The sequence below is a fragment of the Cervus canadensis genome, chromosome 27, assembly GCF_019320065.1.
Source record: "Cervus canadensis isolate Bull #8, Minnesota chromosome 27, ASM1932006v1, whole genome shotgun sequence".
Classification (NCBI taxonomy): Eukaryota; Metazoa; Chordata; class Mammalia; order Artiodactyla; family Cervidae; genus Cervus; species Cervus canadensis.
In genome coordinates, this window is record NC_057412.1 from 237,870 (window position 1) to 259,034 (window position 21,165).

Sequence of the window (21,165 nt, forward strand, 5' to 3'; positions counted from 1 at the left end):
CCTTCCTCCGTCAAGACAGTGACAAAGGATCTCTCTCACATGTCAAGTCTCTGACTTCAGAAATAGCCTGGTCCTTCCAAGGGCTCAGCCTGGCTAATCTCCCTTTCACAAACTGTGCTGTGTGACACTGGAGAGGGAAATGGCAACCCACTCCAGTCTTCTTGCCTGGAGAATCCCATGGACAGAGGAGCCTGGAGGGCTACAATCCATGGGGTCGCAAAGAGTCATAAGCCAATCATGGGTAAAACCCATCGTGGCTATGGTCCTGGAGACAATGTTATGCCTGGCGTGTCCACCGGGGAAGGGGGACAGTGGGCCATTTTAGAATTCTGTCTGGTACAGTAGGTGGGGCAAAACTGTGCACTTCTAACACATTCCCAGGCAAAGAGATGCTGCTGCTTTGAAAGTACATTGTGAGAACTACTTACTTAGGCTAATTGTACCACCTTTGACTTTTGTTGTTGTTGTTCAGTTGCTAAGTTGTGTCTGACTCTTTGTGACCCCATGGGCTGTAGCACACCAGGCTCCTCTGTCCTTCACTGTCTCCCAGAGTTTTCTCAAACTCATGTCCATTGAGTTGGTGATGCCATCCAACAATCTTATCCTCTGCCACCTCCTCTCTCCTTTGGCCTTCAATCTTTCCCAGCATCAGGGTCTTTCCCAATGTGTGGGTTCTTTGCATCAGGTGGCCAAAGTATTGGAGCTTCAGCTTCAGCAGCAGTCCTTCCAATGACTATTCAGGGTTGATTTCCTTTAGGACTGACTGGTTTGATCTCTTTGCTGTCCAAGGGATTCTCAAGAGTCTTCTCCAGGACCATAATTCGAGAGCATCAGTTCTTCGGCGCTCAGTCTTCTTTATGGTCCAACTCTCACATATATACATAACTACTGGAAAAACCATCGCTTTGACTGTACGGACCTTTGTTGGCAAAGTGATGTCTCTGCTTTTTAATATGCTGTCTAGGTTTGTCATAGCTTTTCTTCCAAAGAGCAAGTGTCTTTTAGTTTCATGGAAGCAGTCACCTTTGACTTAGATTGTGCCTAAGTTACAGAACAGATAACTCAGTTTTACGTCTAGAGGTAATATTCAAAATTTATAGCAACTAGGACCTTGTGGGCGCTGACCAGTCAGAAAGGATATCCACCAGTCAGGGCAGATGCTGTTGGTGTATAACCACTGTGGTCCTCCTGGGTGGCACTTGCTGATGGAAGAATCCCCGCAAACGAGGGCTGGAGTCTGTGCTTATACCAGAGCTGGGACTTTGGCTACTCCACAAGCTAAGATTAAAGAGGAAATGTCCCAACAATGCTAAGTCAGGAGAAGAGGAATAAAGAGACGTCTTACTGGTTCCAAAATTGATTCATCTTCAATTGATTCACCTTCTTTTCATTCTGTCTACTCCATGTTCTATAACCTCCCTCAAGGTTAAAATCTGGATTAGTTTCCTATTTCTGCTGTAACAAACTACCACAGATTTAGTGCCTGCAACCACACAGGTTTATTATCTTACAGTGCTGGAGGTCAGAATGCCAAAATCACTCAGTGGGCTAAAATCAGGAATTGGTTTCCCTGACTTTTTTCAAGTTCTGGAGGCAAGAGCATTGGTTCACAGGCTCACATCACTTCAACCTGCTTCCATCATCATATCCGGGTCCAACTCTGACCTTCCTGCCTCCTTCTTACTGTCCCTGGACAATCTCAAGGTCATCTCCCATGTCAAGGTCCTCAGTTAATCACACCTGCAAGGTCTCCTCTGCTCTGTAAGGTCATGTGTTCAGAGTCCCAGGGATTAGGACGTGGATGTCTTTGAGAGGCCGGTCTTCAGCCCGCCTCACTGTGCAAGGCCCATAGTTACGTGGATCACAACAGCAGATACTTTCCTAGATCTTCCTCTGTGCCAAACCCTTTTTAGACATTAGGTCACGACTGTCACAACCACTGTATGAGGCAGGTTCTGTTGTTAAGATCCTCCTTTTACAGACAAAGAAACTGAAGCACATGGGAGTGAAGAACCTTGTCCAAGGTCACACAGCTGAGAAATGTCAATGCCAGGGCTCCAACCCAGACAGCCTGGCTCCAGGGTCCATGCTCTTTCCCACTCTGTTACATCCTTCCCATCCGTGGCCAGGTCAAAAGCAGCCACTTTATGTAAATGACGGAAAACCAGGGTCACCTTCCCAACCTCAGCCCCTAATCTACCCATCCATCCTCCGCCTCTCCCTCTGCCTGTGAAGGAGCCTACTCTTAGTGGGAAAGCAGTCCATCGGTTCGGTCTTTCCTTCCCTACCGTCCAAGTCTAATCAGTTACAGAGACCTGGCCACTTCCACCCATCTCTGAAACATTCTTCCAGTTCCTATCTCTGGGAAACAAACCGCCCTGCACTCAGCGGCTTAAAACAGCAGCAGTTGTTTATTTTGCTCAGGAATCTGCAACTCGCGCCGAGATGACTCTTCTCTCCTCCACGTGGCGTCTGCTGGGTTTGCCTGGCTGGATGCCGGGGAAGCCACTCCAGAGGTCCCACTCACACGGTTGGCAAGTTGTGCCAGCTCTTGTTTGGTAGCTCAGCCAGGGCTTTGGGCCAGGGACCTCAGTTCCTCTCCACGGGCTGCCTGGGCTTCCCAACAGCATGGTGACTGGTTTCCGGGAGAACAAGACGCAAGTGCATGGCCTTTTATGCTCTGGCCTCAGAAGTCACGTGATGCCACTTCCACCCTATAGCATCTATGGTTGTTGTTCAGTCACTAAGTCGTGTCCGACTCTTAGCGGACTGCAGCCCGCCAGGCTCCTCTGTCCATGGGATTCTCCAAGGCAGGAACACTGGAGTGGATTTCCATTCCCTTCTCCAGGGGATCTTCTTGACCCAGGGATCGAACCCAGATCTCCTGCTTCGCAGGCAGATTCTTTACCATCTGAGTCACTAGGGAAGCCCCATAGTGTCTGTTGAGAGTCTCACAAAGGCTCACCCATGTTCAAGGCCAGAAGACACATAACTGTCCTCTTGGTGGGGGAATGACAAGGTTCTATAAGAGCATGTGGGAGGGGAGGTTTGTGGCAGCTCTCTTCAGAAAATTCCATCTGCCAAAAATGTCTTTATAACAGCTCTCTGCATCCTTCCCACACTGGTGGGTACCGTATTCAAAAACCCCAGATTGGGTCTGTGAACTAAAAGAAGATCTTGTCTAATAAGTTCACTTATAAAATATTAAAAATGTAGCCATATGTACTGCATGGTGTTTTTTTGTATTTTAGAATCAAACTAACAAAAGTATGATTTCCCAAGAAATCCAGAACATCAGATTAACAAATACCAACACTTAACCAATACCATGCCAAAATACAGGCACTCAAAGAAGTTTCTTCAAAATCACACTGTGTATGTCTTTAATAAAAAGCAACTCCTTTTTTGAGTATGCATGATTGTGGATGAAGAAAATGTTAACTTTCCGAATTTTGATGCTTTCAAACTGTGGTGCTGGAGAAGACTTGAGAGTCCCTTGGACAGCAAGGAGAGCAAACCAATCAATCCTAAAGGAAATCAACCCTGAATATTCACAGGAGGGACTGATGCTGAAGCTGAAGCTCAAATACTTTGGCCACCTGATGCAAAGAGCTGACTCATTGGAAAAGACCCTGATGCTGGGAAAGATTGAGGGCTGGAGGAGAAGGGGACAACAGAGGATGAGATGGTTGGATGGCATCACTGACTCAGTGGACATGAGTTTGAGCAAACTCTGGGAGATAGTGAAGGACAGGGAAGCCTGGCGTGCTGTAGTCCATGGGGTCGCAGAGATTTGGACACGACTGAGCGACTGAACAACAACAATACCTTATATTCAGGTAGTAATGAGAAAATACAGGGCTATATCCTTTTCCTTCTCATTTAAAAATCTAACCCTATTTTTAAGGCCTTAACCCACAGGACTTTCCATAGCTGGACTCATTGGCTACTGAGACAGGATCATCACTGATCCCTACCCTCCACCTCCAATATCCTAAGCTTTTACTGCCTGCAACACAGATGGCTCATGTGTATTATCTCATCACTAGAGTTGCAGTCTCATCTCACAGGCTATGATGTTAAGCCCCTGTAAATGGCAGGAACTGTGTCTTAGGCTTCTGAACTCCCTTACAGAATACTGTGTGTGTATGCCTGTGTGTTGGTCGCTTAGTCGTGTCCGGCTCTTTGAGATCCCATGGACTGTAGCCCACTAGGCTCCTCTGTCTATGGAATTCTCCAGGTAAGAATATTGGAGTGGGTCGCCATTTCCTTCTCCAGTGCATGAAAGTGAAAAGTGAAAGTGAAGTCGCTCAGTTGTGTCCAACTCTTAGCGACCCCATGGACCGCAGCCTACCAGGCTCCTCCGTCCATGGGATTTTCCAGGCAAGAGTACTGGAGTGGGGTGCCATTGCCTTCTCCATAGTTTAGTGGAGGAAACCAATTAAAATGTGATAAAGGGAATTCCCTGGCAATCCAGTGGTTAGGACTCGGAGCTCTCACTGCCAAGGGCCTGGAGTTTGATCCCTGGTGAGGGAAATAAAATCCCAGAAGCTGTGAGATGCGGTCAAGAATATGTGATAAATACTAAACACTAGAGGTTCCCAGTGTTATGAGACTATGTAGTAGGTGTGATTTAACCCAGCCGTGGAATCTGAGAAGGCTCAGAGCAGATCCTTGATAAATGGTGGTTGAATGAGCAACAAACGAGGAGTTTTCTTCAGACATGGAAATCTGTTCTTAACTCCGAACAGCCCACACAAGATGCTGCTCAGCGTAGATGCTTGAAAAATAATGTCTTATCTGCAGGTAGGGAAATACCCAGCCCTGGGAGAACCCACCTGTCCAAGGAATTTTCCCCTGTAACTGACCTGCTGCCTGGAATTTCCCTCTTAGTAATGCATTCACTTGTGACTGAGACTTTGATCTTCAGAAGTTGATGATTAAATGCAAATTCTCTGGCAGGTCTTATACATTAAACAGCTGTCACTGTGAACAGTCACGGGGAAAGGTTTATTAGGTAATTCCAATCAAAGCTATGGTTTTTCCAGTAGTCATGTATGGATGTGAGAGTTGGACTATAAAGAAAGCTGAGCACCAAAGAATTGATGCTTTTGAACTTTGGAGGTGGTGTTGGGGGAGACTCTTGAGGGTCCCTTGGACTGCAAGGAGATCCAACCAGTCCATCCTAAAGGAAATAAGTCCTGAATATTCATTGGAAGGACTGATATTGAAGCTGAAACTCCAATACTTTGGCCACCTGATGTGAAGAACTGACTCATTGGAAAATACCCTGCTGCCGGGAAAGATTGAAGGTGGGAAGAGAAGGGGACGACAGAGGATGAGATGGTTGGATGGCATCACCGACTCAATGGACATGAGTCTGAGTAAACTCCAGAGGCCTGGCGTGCTGCAGTCCATGGGGTCGCAAAGAGTCGGACATAACTGAGCAACTGAACTGAATTGAGTCTTGTTAGAAGGGAGATGCAGAAGGCAGGATTGTCTCAGGAAGAAAGGAAAAGATTGGATGTGATTCTGGAACAAAAGGACAGAGAAAAAAAAACAAAAACACAGCTGAGGAAGCAGTAGGTGTGGGGACTTGGCAGGGACCCGAAAGAGCTCCATAGTTTTACTCTGAGAAGGCATCGCCCTGGGGGACATTTGAACAACCTGGATGGGAGATCTTTGCCCCAAAATCAGATATTCTGTGCTGACCATACTGTGGAGCCTGCAGAACGTGTGAGGTCTGCTCAGCCCAGCGACTCACACCGTGGAGCCAAACAGAATCACAGGCCCCTGTCCTGGCCAGTGCATGACCTTGACTCCAGGGAGACAGGCTCAGTCCACACACTTTGGACATTTCACCAGCTAAAGAGGGCTGGCGGGAGACCTTATCAAAGGTAAACAAAATAAACATTTTCTGGTGAAATCTGTTTGTTAAAGATATTTAGATTAGAAATGGGATTCTTCCTACAGTTGAAATTTCCAAATATTAGTGAGTTAAAAACAAAAGATTTGGGAATAATGAATGAAAGGTCATGATACCAGTGCATGTGTGCGTGCTCAGTCCCTCAGTGGTGTCCAGCTTTTTGTGATGCTGTGGACTCTAGCCCTCCAGGATCTTCTGTCCGTGGGATTTTCCAGGAAATGGGTTGCCATATCCTCCTCCAGGGGATCTTCCTGACCCAGGGATTGAACCCACATCTCCTGCATCTCCTGCATTGGCAGGTGGGTTCTTTACCACGGAGCCCCAGTCCTAGGAAGCCCCAGGACACCAGACTGCTATGCAAAAAAAAAAAAAAAAAATGAGTAGATTTCCTCTCTAACCTTCTGCCTTACTTAGTGTATCTGTTAACCATGGTCCTTGACCCAATATTGACATAGAACACAGACTGGGGGAAGGGAAAAGCCTTTTTTTGTCACAAAAATAATAAATGTGCATTGTAGAAATTCTAGTAAGTCCAAAGAAGCAAAAAAAGAAAGCTCAGCAATCTTTCTTTTCATCAAGATGAAGTCACAACAGTAAACACTGCTTTGAAACCTGGGGTTTTTTTTTTCCCCTCTAAATAGCAAGTTGTGAACATCTTTTTTATGTTGTTAAATAGTTTTCATCTCCTTCCTGTGAGGTGCTGAGTGGCTCTGTGGTGTACTAATGCAGCATATTTATTAGCTGGTTTCTGATCAGATGATTAGTTTGTCCTAGTGTGTTATTTGCATAAAGAACAGTGCAGGGAATGTATTTGCATCGAAATCTTTTCCCACAGCCCTGAGGATTTCCTTAGGACAAACTCCTGGGAGGGATTCAGGGTTTTGGTTGACCTGGTTTATACTCAAAGTTTAAACTGTTGGGTTTACTATGTTCACTTGGGGCTTCCCAAGAGGCTCTAGGGGTAAAGAACCTGCCTGCTAATGCAGCAGACATAAGAGATGAGGGTTCAATCTCCAGGTCCAGAAGATGCCCTAGAGGAGAGCAGGGCAGCCCACTCCAGTATTCTTGCCTGAAAAATCTCACAGACAGAGGAACCTGGAGGGCTACCGTCCGTAGGGTTGCAAAGCACTGGACATGACTGAAACGACTTAGTACGTACAGTTCACTACCATATTCCTATAGAAGTTCTTTACCTGGGGAGATGAGCTAATTATTTGGAGTGGACTCAGTAGTATTTTCATGGTGTCCAGTTTAAGTCAGTCATATTTATGAGAAATTTCAGGTGATTAACTTACGTGAAGTGTGAAAGGCGCTCAGTCATGTCCAACTCTTTGCGACCCTGTGGACTGTACAGTCCAGGGAATTCTCCAGGCCAGAATACTGGAGTGGGTAGCCTTTCCCTTCTCCAGGGGATCTTCCCAACCCAGGGATCGAACCGGAATCTTCTGCATTGCAGGCGGATTCTTTACCAACTGAGCCACAGGGGAAGCCTGGTTTGTTGGTGGGTTGAGGGACACAGTTACACACTCAGATCCCTTCAGGAATGCTGGATTTGTCCCCCAGCTACCCTTGTCAGTTGCCCCCTTTTGGGGCTGAGTTCAGCTGAGAGCCACCTCCCTAAGTCCCCTCCTTCTCAAGGTACCTCCTATCCCAGAGCTGACCAGTGCAGGGGTATCATGGCCCAGCCCTTCTGCTCCAGTGAGGATCGTCCCGTCTCCAGAACTCCCCACAGGTCTGCAGGGCTTCCACTGGGACCACCTGATGGCTGCACCCTCCCTCTGCCCAGCCTCTTCTTCTCCCCTCCCCTCCCACCCCTCCCATCTCCTTCCTCGCCCTGGGCGTTGATCACCAAAGTGAAAGTGAAAGTCACTCAGTCGTCTCTGACTCCCCGTGGACTATACCTACAGTCCATGGAATTCTCCAGGCCAGAATACTGGAGTGGGTTGCCTCTCCCTTCTCCAGGGGATCTTCCCGACCTAGGGATCGAACCAGGGTCTCCGGATTCTTTCCCAGCTGAGCTATCATACTCCCTACCAAACCTCCTGCACAATAACCTGTGTCTCAGAGTCTAGGAGCAGCCAGTGACTGTTGGGTTTTTGGTTGGTTGGTGGCGGGGGGTTGGTTACAGGAGCAGAAGTAGGGGCTCAGCCAACCCTGGCCACGGATTGCTGAGTGTGCCATGGAATTTCACCCCCGCAAGGGGAGCGCTAGCACCACCACAGCCTCTGGGGCAGCTCACACTCATGGGTGAAGTCAGGTTCTCTCTTCTGAGAGTTCTTTTCACATAAGAAGACGGATCAAACTGTATCCGTGAATCTCACAAGACCACTTTAAAACGCTGTCTTCTCAAAAGGATCTTTTGAAAGCTATCTTTAAAAGCCTCACCCTGAGAACACCCGGATCTCAATCTACCTTTAGATCATCCTTCCAACTCATGTTGCCGAATATCGGTGGTAACCAAAACCTTCTGTCTCCATTCATCTATGAGCCAGTTCTGTAGAAATCCATCAGCGCTGATTCTCAGCCGAGCCGTGCACCTCCCTGGTATGGCCCAATCCTGTCTTCCCTAACGATTGCTAAAGAAACCAACTGTGGCTTGTAGGCGTTTGCACGGAATCTAGGCCATCTCCATACTAGCGTCCCAACCATTCACTTGCATAAGAGTATAATTTCAGGCGTGAAGAGAGCATGTTGCAAATGCCCAGGGAGTCACCCGTAGAAATGCGATGTGTCAGAGAAAAATAAAGAATTGCTGTGTAAGGAGGAAGGGACATGCTCTCTCTGTGTATTATGTGGAGTAATTATTTGACACAGAACATTTTGAGCCCGGAGATGTGGATGGGTAAGCTGCTTTGTGTGTGTCCCTACCTCTCAGTGTCTGGCTCAAAGCAGGTGACTAATCTATTTTGATGACTTACTAAATTAAGCCAGAGGCCAAAAACTGAGATGCCTCTGGGGTCTGGAGCGATGGAGCCGTTGGTATTTGAAGAGCAGGGGCTTAGCCACGGGTTCGGCCATTGCCACATGAGCGTCTGGGCTCTGAATTGCCACATCTTCCTTTTTTAAAAAACAAAAATTTCATTATTATTTTTTTAATACCAAAAACATTTGGTATTGGGATATAGCCAATTGACAATGTTGTGATCGTTTCAGGAGAACAGTGAAGGGAATCAGACGTACATATACATCTATCCAGCTTCCTTTATTTTTAATCTCCCCCCCAAAAAAGAAATTATATTTCTCTGTGAAAACTCCCAATTTTAATATTGGCAACTAATAGTTTTATTTGGGGGAGGGGCACTGCCAGTTCACAACCAGCAAGCTAACCTGATGGAGAAAAGGCAGCTCGCTCTTTTCAGACGCTCTGGTGTAAAGAGGGATGTGCAAATTTCGTCACTTGACAGAAACACCCCAATCTTCCTAATGAACAAGGTTGGCGTGATTGTCCTTGTTTTTTCATGGTGACTGTCAATAACCAAGATGTGATGTTTTGTTTGTCCTGTGTTTATTGTTGTGAAGTCTGTTTTGAATCTGTGATACCCACACAGGTGACAGGATAGACTTCCGTAGGCGACTTATCATCAGATTTTAAAGTAATCCTCAATGATGAAAATGTGAAGTGTGAAAAGACAGCATGCTCTGTGGTCCCCTGGGTAACTTCCCAACAAAGATGTGGAAATGGGGCCTGTGGGTGGTAATGGAAAGAGTAGGTAAGAACACATAATGCTTTTCTCTTCTCCCGCACTTGGCAAAACACGATTTCTAAGCTGAGGTTCTGAGATTTAAAACCAGATGTGGACACAAGCTCTGCAAAGCCAAGTTATTGAAAACTGAGTTTTCTCTCTGTTATTAAAGACTGACAGATTTCCGTCTGACCTCATTCCTTCCCTCTTTGACTCTGGTTCGCCAGTCACTCACCCGGTACTGGTGGGGTGCCCGTGGGCCCACAGCGCCGTGCCAGGCTCCCTGGGAGAACTCACCGGAACCAGAGCAGGGTCCGGGCCGGCCTCGAGGCAGCGTCCTCACCAGCCAGAGCTTGCGTTGTGTCAGTTCTTCCAAGATGAGTGTGGAACATAGACTGAGACAAACAAGGCTTTTCCACCAGCATTCACACAACGGCGTCAAACTCATCGTTTGAATGTGAAGGGATTTTCTGGGTGGGAATGAAGTAGTCTAGGGTTGTGAAAGCTGTTTGGAGCTGGAATGGGGAAAAAAACAAAACCAAAAACAGGTCCTGGGGACTGATGAAGGCTTCCGAGGTGGCTCAGTGGTGAAGAATCCACCAGCCAATCCGGGAGATGCAGGTTCGATCCCTGGGTCAGGGAGATCCATTCCCTGGAGGAGGAAATAGCAACCCACTCCAATACTCTTGCTGGGAAAACCCCTGGACAGTGGAGCCTGGCAGTCTGCATTCCAGGGGGGTCACAGAAGAGTTGGACACGACTCGGCGGCTGAGCACGCACGCACGGTGACTGATGGACACAAAAGCAGCCTGTCGCCAGCCCACCCCGCACAACTGTTCTATCCAGGTTTCTGTCACCACGGCGTTGTGCCCTGGCTTGGGAACAGCCTCAAAGCAGAAGTGAAAATCAATCATTAAAGCAAGGTGTGTCTGGAAAGGAACAGACTAAGAGAGCAAATAAGGAATAATTAATTAGTGTGGCTTGGGCCCCAGTCATCTCCAAATAAATGTTACCTCCCTTAATCCGCAGCTGCTAGTCTCCAAGTCATCAAGTGTAGTTTAGATTTGCCTATGGCTATTTCTCCATCTCAAGAATTGCAAACACTGAGTTTCCAAGAAGTGACAGAGGGGTGGTTAACCTTCACGTCTTAATGCGAAGGAAAGATTGAGGTAATAAGGAAAAAAGTTAATGGGATTTCAAGTGCACATGGAATTTAACAAGCAAAATGAAATCTTGGATGAACTGTGACCTGTCTTTTAAGGTATCGGTTTGAACACGCTTCTCCTCTCTACTTTTCCCCGTCGGTTATTTTATTTTACTTTATGTCTTTCCTTTCTTTCTGTTTTTGGGGAAGGGGTGACTGCATGCTTTTCTTTATTTCCACATAAGCTTTAACAGAGCATGGTTGCCGTTCGGCTAAAACACACCTCTAGCATTTTCACCACTGCAGCCATCATTTTTGGCTAAAAAGAATAGGAAGTTCTATGATATCCCAGAAATACAATTTATTTGTACACTATCTTATACTAATCTATGAAGAGCATCAAATGACATTTCAGGCTTTTCCAGTTTTTTCCCAAAGTATCAAAAATGACCAAAGCTGAAATTTAGTTTTAACACATCACTGACTGGGGGGTTTTGGCAGAAAGTAACACCTGTGGTGTGAATACACCTCCAGTCAATAATGTGCTATTGCTTCTTCCATGTTGTCGTACAGATTCAGAAGATTGATGGTTATGAAACATGAAGATGATTTTCATTAAAGAGGGTTTTCTTGCCCCAGATTTAGAATTCATAGGCGTCAGCTCTGTAGGGGGAGGCGGGCACACCCTCTTGTCTAAGGGTTTCTGGTTCTGTGTGTGTCCTCAGTCACTTGGTCGTGTCTGACTCTTTGTGACCTCGTGGACTGTAGCACTCAGGGCTCCTCTGTCCATGGGATTTTCCCAGCAAGACCACTGGAGTGGACTGCCATTTCCTTCTCCAGGGGATCTTCCTGACTCGAGAATCAAACCCATGTTCCCATGTCTCCAGCATTGCAGGCAGATTCTTTACCCAGTGAGCCATAGGGTAAGTTCTCTTGCCTAAGGGGTTCTGGTTAGAACCTTCCAAGTCCATCACAAAAAAAGGCTATCAGTATCAGCTCTGTCTTACATTTTCTTTCATGCAAAGGCCCCTCGCTGTGGCCGAGCAGATCTTACCAGTCACAAAGCAATTCCATGAACAGTAAATTTCTGAGCTGCATCTGGCTCCGCCCCCCGCCCCTGTCCATCCACGCCCCCCCCCCCGCCCCCCGCCATTACCCCTCAGAGATAACAAAAATGGAAATCTGAAAGAATAGTTTCCATTCTCTTTTTCACACGTGATCATCATGAAAAAAGCAGGTTGGGAATTTAACCACACTACCTTGGAGACAATAGGTCTCCAAACATTTTTGATCATGAACCTCATAGATAAAAAATATTTTTTTTTATAAAAATTTTTGAGCTCAACTGCCAGTAAAAACATTTAATTTGTAAATTCTAGACAAATGCTATTCTATACTGTACACCTTAAAACACACCCTAAAAAACAGCATTTTAGAAAAGACAAGTGAACACCTATTAAATTGTTCTCGTTCTGCCCAAATGACCAAGGGTTGGTGTAGACCCCTAAGGAGAGTCACACGCCTCTGGGAGTGTCTATGGGGGGGCCTCAGTCTCGAGCTGGTGGCGAGCTGGTGGTGCAGCCCCTAGCCCGGACGTCCGAGAGCTGCTAAGCTGCAAGGAGGGAAGAAGTGCATCCCGGAGTGTGAGCAGCACCGCTGAGCAAACGTGTGCCTTTACCACCTCCTGCAGTGAAAAGGAATGGCATGGTCTTTGTTTAAACCAAAGACACAGGACACCCTCCAGTTAGGAACACAGATGGCCATGGCTTTTTGATGGCTGGTGGATGCTGGCTCTTTACCTGTCTCAGATGGACCTTCCCTGGTGAAGTAACTAGGGTGTCAGGCAGACTGCATGGGGTGCCTGTTGTGGATATTAAAAGAGGGAGAGAACACGAGGCCTGGAGGGGCGTCTCCCAGAGAAGGGGTGTTCAGTGACGGGCTCTGAAGGATAAATAGGAGTTGGCCGGCAGAGAAGAGACTAGGGAGGAGCTCACTGAGGGACCCGAGGAAAGCAGGCAAAGCTGAGGTCCGCAGTCAGAGAAGGCCGCTTACCTTAGGGGCACCTTTGCCCCTAGCCTACGTTTTCTGAACCCAGACACTGGAGTGGTTTTGTGGCATGGAAGACCCTTCATGCCCCTCCTCTGCTCAAATCCTTCTGATATCAGCATGCAAGCCAGAGACCTGCCAGTGGCTAAAAGTCTCACTCGGCCTGGCTCCCAACCACTTTGTCCACATTCCTCCTCTGCGGCCCACCCTGAGGCTCCTGCAAGGTCTGGAATGTGCCCGGGGACGTTGTGCCCTGTTCCCTCAGCCTGGAACGCTGTTTCATGCATCCACTGCTTCACTCCCCTCCTTCCTTCAAGTCTTGATGTGCCCACCTCTCATCTTCTCAGGGGTGCCTTGGGGAGTCTGTCTGCTTTCCCTTTCTTCCTTCCTTCCTTCCCTCCTCCCCCCTTCTTTCACACTCTTTCTCTCACTTTATTTCTCCGTTTCCCATCTTTAATTATTCCTCTTACCACTATCGAAACATACTGTGTATTTTACCCCTTTAGCTCATTTCTTTCTCTTTTTTTTCATCTAGAATATAAGCTTCATGAGGGCAGAGAGTTTTGTCTGTCTTCACCTTTGAACCCCCAGTACCTGGAACTGTGCTTGGATAAAAAATTAAGTAGATGGATGGATGAACAGATGAATACCAAGTGAAAATCTAATCTTTAACCTACAGAGCAACAGAAAGTCACTGGAATCTCTATAGTTTTAGTAGGAGAGGAATGTGATCAAGCTCAGCTTCGGGAAATATTTTGTTGTGGGAGTTACATGCTATCTGGGAGCAATAAGAAATTGGCCACAACAAGGCCAATTAGAAAGCTACCGTGGTTGCAGAGGGCTGCCTGAAGTGGGGTGCAGGAGGGCCAGATTGGCGGGGGGGGGGTGTCCAGAAAACCTAGAGACATCTCCATTGACCAGCAGGGCACCTAGGAGAGGAAGCCATGCAAGATGCCTGAGAGACTTAGAGAACGTAGATGGGTGAACATTCAGGGACAAGGCCGCAGTGCAGGAGGGGGTCCATGGAACAAGCCAGGGACCTGGCGGTCAGAGGATCAGGGCGAGCCCTGACTCTCCCCAAGACAGTGACCCCCTCTGAACCTCAGCATCGTTATGGATGAGACAGGAACTAGAAGCTCAACACATCAACTGCTGACAGTGTTTCGGGTCCCGTCCTGGGCTCTCTGCCTATGTCACATGGTTCAGTCTTCATGGCCACTCGGAATTTGACATGAACCTGGGCTTCCCTTGTAGCTCAGATGGTAAAGAGTCTGCCTGCAGTACAGGAGACCCAGGTTCGATCCCTGGGTTGGGAAGATCCCCTGGAGAAGGAAATGGCAACCCACTCCAGTATCCTTGCCTGGAAAATCTCATGGACAGAGGAGCCTGGTGGGCTGCAGTCCATGGGGTCGCAAAGAGTCAGGCACGACTAACACTTACTTGGTTGACAAGGTGAGCACAAGAACGTCCCTTCGGTGAATAACACCTCTTAGACTGGGGAGTGATCAAGGTGAGTCAGTGGCCGCTGTGTTTTTCTTTTGTGCAATAACAGGTTGGGGGAACAATGCTTCACATTATAGTGGGAAGGACTGTAAATATTAAATAACAGTAAAGCTAGTCCATTATCTCAGAAGCTAAAGGTGCCACTAAAATGTGAGTTTCCCTGCAGTTCAAGATAAACACTCTGATATCTTTGATCTCCATTGGGTGTGTCATTTTCCCTCCTAGGAGATCTTTGGCAAATGTCTTCATCCTCTGCTCTGCTCTGCGAAACACAGTCAGAACTCTCTTTCTGTCTCTGGTCATCCCATGGAAGGCTTCGCAGGTGGCACATTCTTGGCGTGGTTGTGAACCCCTTGGGGTATGTAATGGGTGTGATGAGGTCATTTTCACTCAGCTTTAGGCGTGCTGTAATGGGAATGATGAATTTCAACATAAACCTCATTTTTTCCTCGCTGAAAATAGAAACTTCTTAATGAAAATATGTTCTGACTGCTTGGAGCCAGAAATGCAGGTTGAAGAGCTTCATTTCAAATTTTGAATGGTATCAATGGAAGAAATGCAAACCATCTAAAGCATTCAAAGGACAAAAGCATTCCATTGTGCTTCTCTAACTTCTGGTTGCAGTTTTACTATTTTAAGTGCAATTTTTAGCATGCTTTTCGAGAGTTTTAATGAGACGTTTCGGTGGGCACTGTTTTCTTCAAATCACTTACATCCAACTTGAAAACAAGAATTAAGAAGGTAGTTGAGTTTCTGACCACAAGCGACATACAAATACCATGTGTATTAGTCGCTCATGTCCAACGCTTTGCAACCCCATGGACTGTAGCCTCTGTCCATGGAATTGTCTGGGCAAGAATACTGGAGGGAGTTGCCATTCCCTTCTCCAGGGGGTCTTCCCGACCCAAGGATCAAACCCAGGTCTCCTGCATTGCAGGCAGATTCTTTATCATCTGAACCAACAGGGAGCTCATACAAATACCATAGGATGTTTAGAAATGCAAGTTCATGTATAATAGACATACAGTCCAAGATGGACATTCCTAACAAGAACTTTCAGGTGAGCAAATGAAGTGCCAGCTGGGGCTTTGGGACATCACGAAGGGCCGTGCTCTGTCCCTCTCATTCCATGGGACACTTGTGCTGTTGGACCCTAGGTGCCCTCTCCTGGGCCAGGGCTCAGGGACACTTTGTGACCCAGTGATTCTTGCCAGCATCCAGTCTAGCCTCCCTACAATCAGCACCACTTTGAGCCCCTTTCCTCTAGAAATGGAAGCACTCAAGTTCCCTAAATATGATTCAGATGGAAGTGAAAGTGTTAGTCGTTCCGTCATGTCCAACTCTTTGCGACCTCATGGACTACATGTATCCTGCCATGCTCCTCTGTCCATGGGATTCTCCAGGCAAAAATACTGGAATGAGTAGCCATTCCTTTCTCCAGGGGATCTACCCCACCCAGGGATCAAACCTGGGTCTCCGCATTGCAGGCAGATTCTTTCTTTACTGTCTGAAATTCAGATGGAGCTCACCATCAATTCAAACGCAGGTACAGAATGGCATGTGTTGGGAGGCTTTAGGGACAGCCTGATGAAAAATCTATCATTTATCACTGATTTCTTTGAGCAAAGACAGTTGAACCATCTTCAAATACCTCATGATAACTTTTTTTTTCCCATCCATATAATGAAACCATGGACTTCCCCCACTCCCCGCCCCTATAGCTCAGAGGGTAAGGAATTTTTCCCTGTGATGCAGGAGACACTGGAGATGTGGGTTCAGTCCCAGGGTGGGAAAGATCCCTTGGAGGAGGGCACGGCAACCCACTCCAGTATTCTTGCCTGAAAAATCCCATCGACAAAGGAGCCTGGCAGGGCTACAGTTCAAAAGGCTGCAAAGAGTCAGACACCCCTGAGCACACATGCTGTGAAGCCACAATTGTAAACGAGTGTGTTCAGTGCTGTTGTCTCAGATGAACAGAAACGTTCCAGGTTTGCCCACACAATTGAGCTGGAGCTTCATGTCATGAGTTTTAATAGGAGGGGGAGGCGAGTGAGGAGGAGATGGAGAAATGAACCTCTTCTTCCTCCTCTGATCCCCCTTTAGCTCTTGTTCACCGAAGCGGACTCCAGGAGAGAGAGGAGAGGAGGGACAGGCGTGCTGGGGGAGTAGAGGGCACCTCTGTGTCTTCTACCTCCTTGTCCCTTTTCCCCATTGCCTCCCTCCACCAACGCCTCCCATACCCACGCTGCCACCAAAGCCTGCATGTGCCCCCAGGGTCCCCTGCAGCCTCTGCGCTGAAAATGCAGCCAGTCCAAGTGCACAGTCCCTGGAACCAAGCACCCGCCAACGTGACCCTGTCCTCTTGGTGTTTGATGCACCCATAAAGAACCTGCCTGCTAATGCAGGAGACACAAGAGACACAGGTTCAATCCCTGGGTCAGGAAGAGCCCCTGGAGGAAGAAATGGCAACCCACTCCAATATTCTTGCCTGGAAAATCCCATGGACAGAGGAGCCTGGTGGGCTACAGTCCATGGGGTGGCAAAGAGCTGGACACAACTGAGCAGACACACACACACACACACGTACACTATTTTACAGCATTCAAAACTTTTCTAGGTCTTTTGCATTTAAATCTCCTGGGTTGAGAGTTACAGGTGATTTGGCAAAGCAAACACCATAACTGGTCTCTTACATAACCCTACAGCTGGCAGCAGGGAACCACGCATGGAGATTAAGCAACCCTCACTCATCCAGGAAGACTTTGCATTTCCTTTTATGGAGGGATAAATAATCTGGTTTGCTCTTTCCCATTGCATATATTCTTTTCATTATTGGCTGACTTTAATGAATCTTTGAAGTTAATTTTTTCATGTGAACAGCAGGATTCCACTTAACTTTTGGAAGCTTAAGAGGTGTCCATGTGTGCCTCTAGACTAGAGAATGTTTTTCATAAATAACGTGACCGCGTTTAAGTGATAATGAAATTGGAGAGAGTGGGAAGAACCTAGCACTCAGACCGCCATAGGGACCTAAATTGACAAAGTACTTGGAAGTTCAAAGAGTTGCAGCATTTTAAGGGGATTAAGGGCTTCCCTGGTAGCTCAGCAGTAAAGGATTGGCCTGTCAATGCAGGAGACTCCGGTTTGATCCCTGGGTTGGGAAGATTCCCCTGGAGAAACAAATGGCAACCCACTCCAGTATTCTTCCCTGGGAAATCCCACAGACAGAGGAGCCTGGTGGGCTACAGTCCATGAGGTTGCAAAGAGTTGGACACAATTTAGTGACTAAGCGATAATAACATTTAAGAGAGATAAGCAACAAGGACCTGCTGTATAGCACAAGATATAGTCAATATCCTGTAATAACTGATATGAGAAAAGAATCTGAAGAAGAACAGATACACATACATGTATAACTGAATCACTTTGCTATACACCTGAAGCTTACCCAACAGTGTATATCAACTGTACTTCAATTAAAAAAATTATAGTAAAATGAAAATTTGGGGGAAAAAAGGAGTTGCAGCCTTTTCAAAGAACTGGTATCCTGCTATTCCGGTATGCTTCTTCTAGACCTAAAAAAAATCTTCTAGACCTCTTACCTGCAAAAAGGCCAACTGAACTAGCTTTTCAACTGTACTATCCATTCTTTCTATTTCTTCATCCTTTCCTATTTAAAACAAAACCGAAAACACTCAGTCTCTGAGTCTCCAAACAGACAGCCTCTTAATGCTTTCTATCTCAGCTTCAGAGGTTCAGATTACTCTAAAATGTTTTCGTATCTTTTTTCCGAATTCAGTAGGTGTTAGAAAATGATCAAAGAGCTGCCTATTCCTGGTTCTCCAATTATAATTATAAAGTTTTCCAACGAAAATCCTAGGATCGCTTCCCACATTCTCACTATGAAATACAAGTGGGAATTAGGACATTCAACCAATAAAGTTTCATCAGAAAAAAAAAAAAGAAAAGGGGATAGGGCACATTTCGAAACAAATTCTACTTTTTTTCTTTAAAAAACAGAGGTCATTGACCAAGACAGATTTCCAAATGTCTTCTCTAATATCCCGGTGTATGAAACTTTGATTTAAGTGTTGAGGAAATTACAGGGATCAAACCATTCCCCAAGACTTCAGTTTCCAGGTCTCTCCAAGCCTTGAAAATTCCCCACAGGCTAATTACTGTTTACTGCTGTAGCCCTTCCTGCTTCTGTCTGTAACATTTTCCATCCTGAGAAGGGTCGTCCCATTCAGCAGCGGAGCCTGGTGACTGAGTGGCTGAATGGAATTACTACCAGTGGAAACTATGCTGCAATAGGGAGAGATAAAACAGCTGCGAAGCAGACCTCGGCCGTTTTTTCCATCCTCCCCAAGCAAAGTTAATTAGCATAGGGAAAATGACTAAGGTGTTGACGTCACCTCTTTCCAGTAGAAACTTACACTCTGTCCCTGTCCGCCTGCGAGTCAAGCACGGCTTGACTCAGGAATTTGGTGTCCAAACAGGATGCCCTGGAAGCAGGGCTTTTTTTTCCCCCGGGGGGCGGGGGCAGCCGGACCTCGTTGCTTTATAAGTGCCAGCTCGAGGAGGAACCGAACAGCTTCTGGTAAAGGAACTCCGTCCACCTGGGGCTTGACCGCGGGAGTCGCTGTAGCGTTCACTGTAAGAAAGCAAGATGCACTTTAGAAATTTTAACTACAGTTTTAGCTCCTTGATTGCCTGTGTGGCAAACAGTGAGATCTTCAGCGAAAGTGAAACCAGGGTAAGGCTTCTGATATAATGTGATTTTTTTTTTTTTTGAGCGTTTTCAAAGCATGATGTTAATTGGTACTATTAGCTGAGATAGTTGATGGGGATGTGTGGTTCTCTTTGTGGGTTTTGGGGATTTTTGAAATGCATCCAGAATGCTTTGAGCCTTCAGAATCAAAAGGTGTTGCCTGAGGATTTAGCTCTGAAGGAATTTTTTAAAGCCCAGTATTTAAAAATGTCTGTGTCCCTTGGCCAGTTAGTAAGGCAGGGTTCAGCATGGTGGTTTTTTTTTTTTTTTTTCATTCTGTGTAGATTGTAAGTAAACTTTTGGAGGGAGGACTTTTCTGACAGTGCACAGAATGTTTCACTTTGACATCTCAAGTTCAGGATACTTTGATTTTATCTTAGGAAATCACTATTGTGGAGATATTTGAATGTTTGCAGTAATTATAAGGGCCTGTCTTCAACTTTCTAGGTCTTTCCAGGTGGAGAAAATGCACCCATAGCAAATAATAAATAGATAAGTTAAATATCCTACCTCCTGGAAAGCCGCTGTCATCAATGGTTATTAATATAACTTATTAATATAAATAGTGATTTTAACTACTATGCTTTACTTCTTCATTTGATTAAAATGCCAAGATTTCCATCAGTAGCTATGACGCTATCTAACTGATCTCTAAAACAAGACTGTATATGAATGAATTCTGTGTGTTCTCTTTAGGGGGCAGTGATCATGTTATATCCTTATGCCTAAAGCCATACTGAGACTTGGGAAGTTTTCTTTCTTTTTTTTTTTTTTTAATCAAATTTAACTCCCTAATCATGTAGTCTGCTTACAAGCCAGACTCGTAGTTTTTGACTAGATATTAGAGCACAGTCTATTTCTGCATGCGTGCTTCAGTCTTGTCCAATTCTTTGCAACCCTATGGACTGTATGTAGCCTGCCAGGCTCCTCTGTCCATGGGATTCTCCAGGCAACAGTACTGGAGTGGGTTGCCATGCCCTCCTCCAGGGGAACTTCCTGACCCAGGGATCAAACCCACATCTCTTAAGTCTCCTGCATTGGCAGGTGGGTTCTTTATCACTAGGGGCTCCTGGGAAGTCCAATCTATGTGTAAACCTACTACAAAGTCTATATATTTAATATTAGCCTTATGTGAGTAAAATCACTGTTTACTCATTTCAGTAGAGATGCCACCCAACAACTGTAATAACAAATAAGATTATTTTATAAAAGCACGGTAGGAGAGCAATACAAAATTAACAAGGTAGTGTGGGTTCTCTTGCGCTCTGGTCCTCAGCCCTGACTTGCCGTCTAAAAATATCCATCAAAGTCATCTCTCTTAAGTTATGAATCATAGCTCGAAACAGTTGGTCACAGTGCCTATGGATGAGGTCGTGTGAAATTCCAAATCCGTACAGACACCCTCACGCCCCGGACTCGCCCGTGCTCCACAGAGGGGCGGAGACCAACCGAGTCACGCGCGGCCAGATGAACTCAAAGCTTGACCATCTGCTGCACATTTGCTCTCCTTCTGTTTCTCTGCGACACCTCTCCTGGGAAAGTCACAGACTTTTCCATCAACTAAAGAAAAGCCAGTGAACTGGAAGAGAGAAACTCTGTGAGCTCTTCCCACCTGCCTAGTGGAGATGCCAGCCAGGAGGGAAGGGAGGCCCTGCCCACATCCCCCCTGCCCGATGGAGCAGAAACTGACCAACCACCCATCCATCCGGAGGCCCATCCCTTCCTCCACTTCCCAGCACCAAGAAGTCTCAGGGACGTTCTCCTCTTCTGCTGGAATCCTCTCTCCCCTTTGCAGAAACAGCATGCCCTCTATAGATTTCCAGGGTCCTTCCAGGCCTCCTCGTCTCGCCAGTCACCTGGGTAGAGGACACGCTGCCTGCCCCAGCCCAGCTCTCAGCCACTCCCATTGGCCTCTCACCATCCCCAGAGTTTAGTCTGCAAAAAAGATTCAGAAACCTGGTAACTGACAGCCCCTGCACAATCTTCCTACAAGTTTCAAGACTGTCCATCAACACCTTCCCCTCTGGTTGGAAAAGATGGCAGTGGTCTCCCAGTTCCCCAGAACGACACCCCCGTCCAGGACCCAAACCAG

The 21,165-nt window shown here is 46.5% G+C and overlaps 1 protein-coding gene across 2 annotated transcripts in view; it reads left to right on the plus strand.

Annotated features, from left to right (window-relative positions):
• The window catches only part of RCAN1 (regulator of calcineurin 1), a 115,373-nt gene that overhangs the window by 85,578 nt on the left and 8,630 nt on the right, over positions 1–21,165 (plus strand). The window contains exon 1 of one of the 2 annotated variants that reach the window (XM_043448761.1): positions 18,751–19,058. The exons of the other annotated variant lie outside the window; for it this stretch is intronic. Coding sequence (XP_043304696.1) covers positions 18,972–19,058 — 87 coding nt within the window. The 5' untranslated portion in view covers positions 18,751–18,971. Of the gene's footprint in view, positions 1–18,750; positions 19,059–21,165 lie in introns of those variants that run through there. 2 annotated transcript variants of the gene reach the window in all.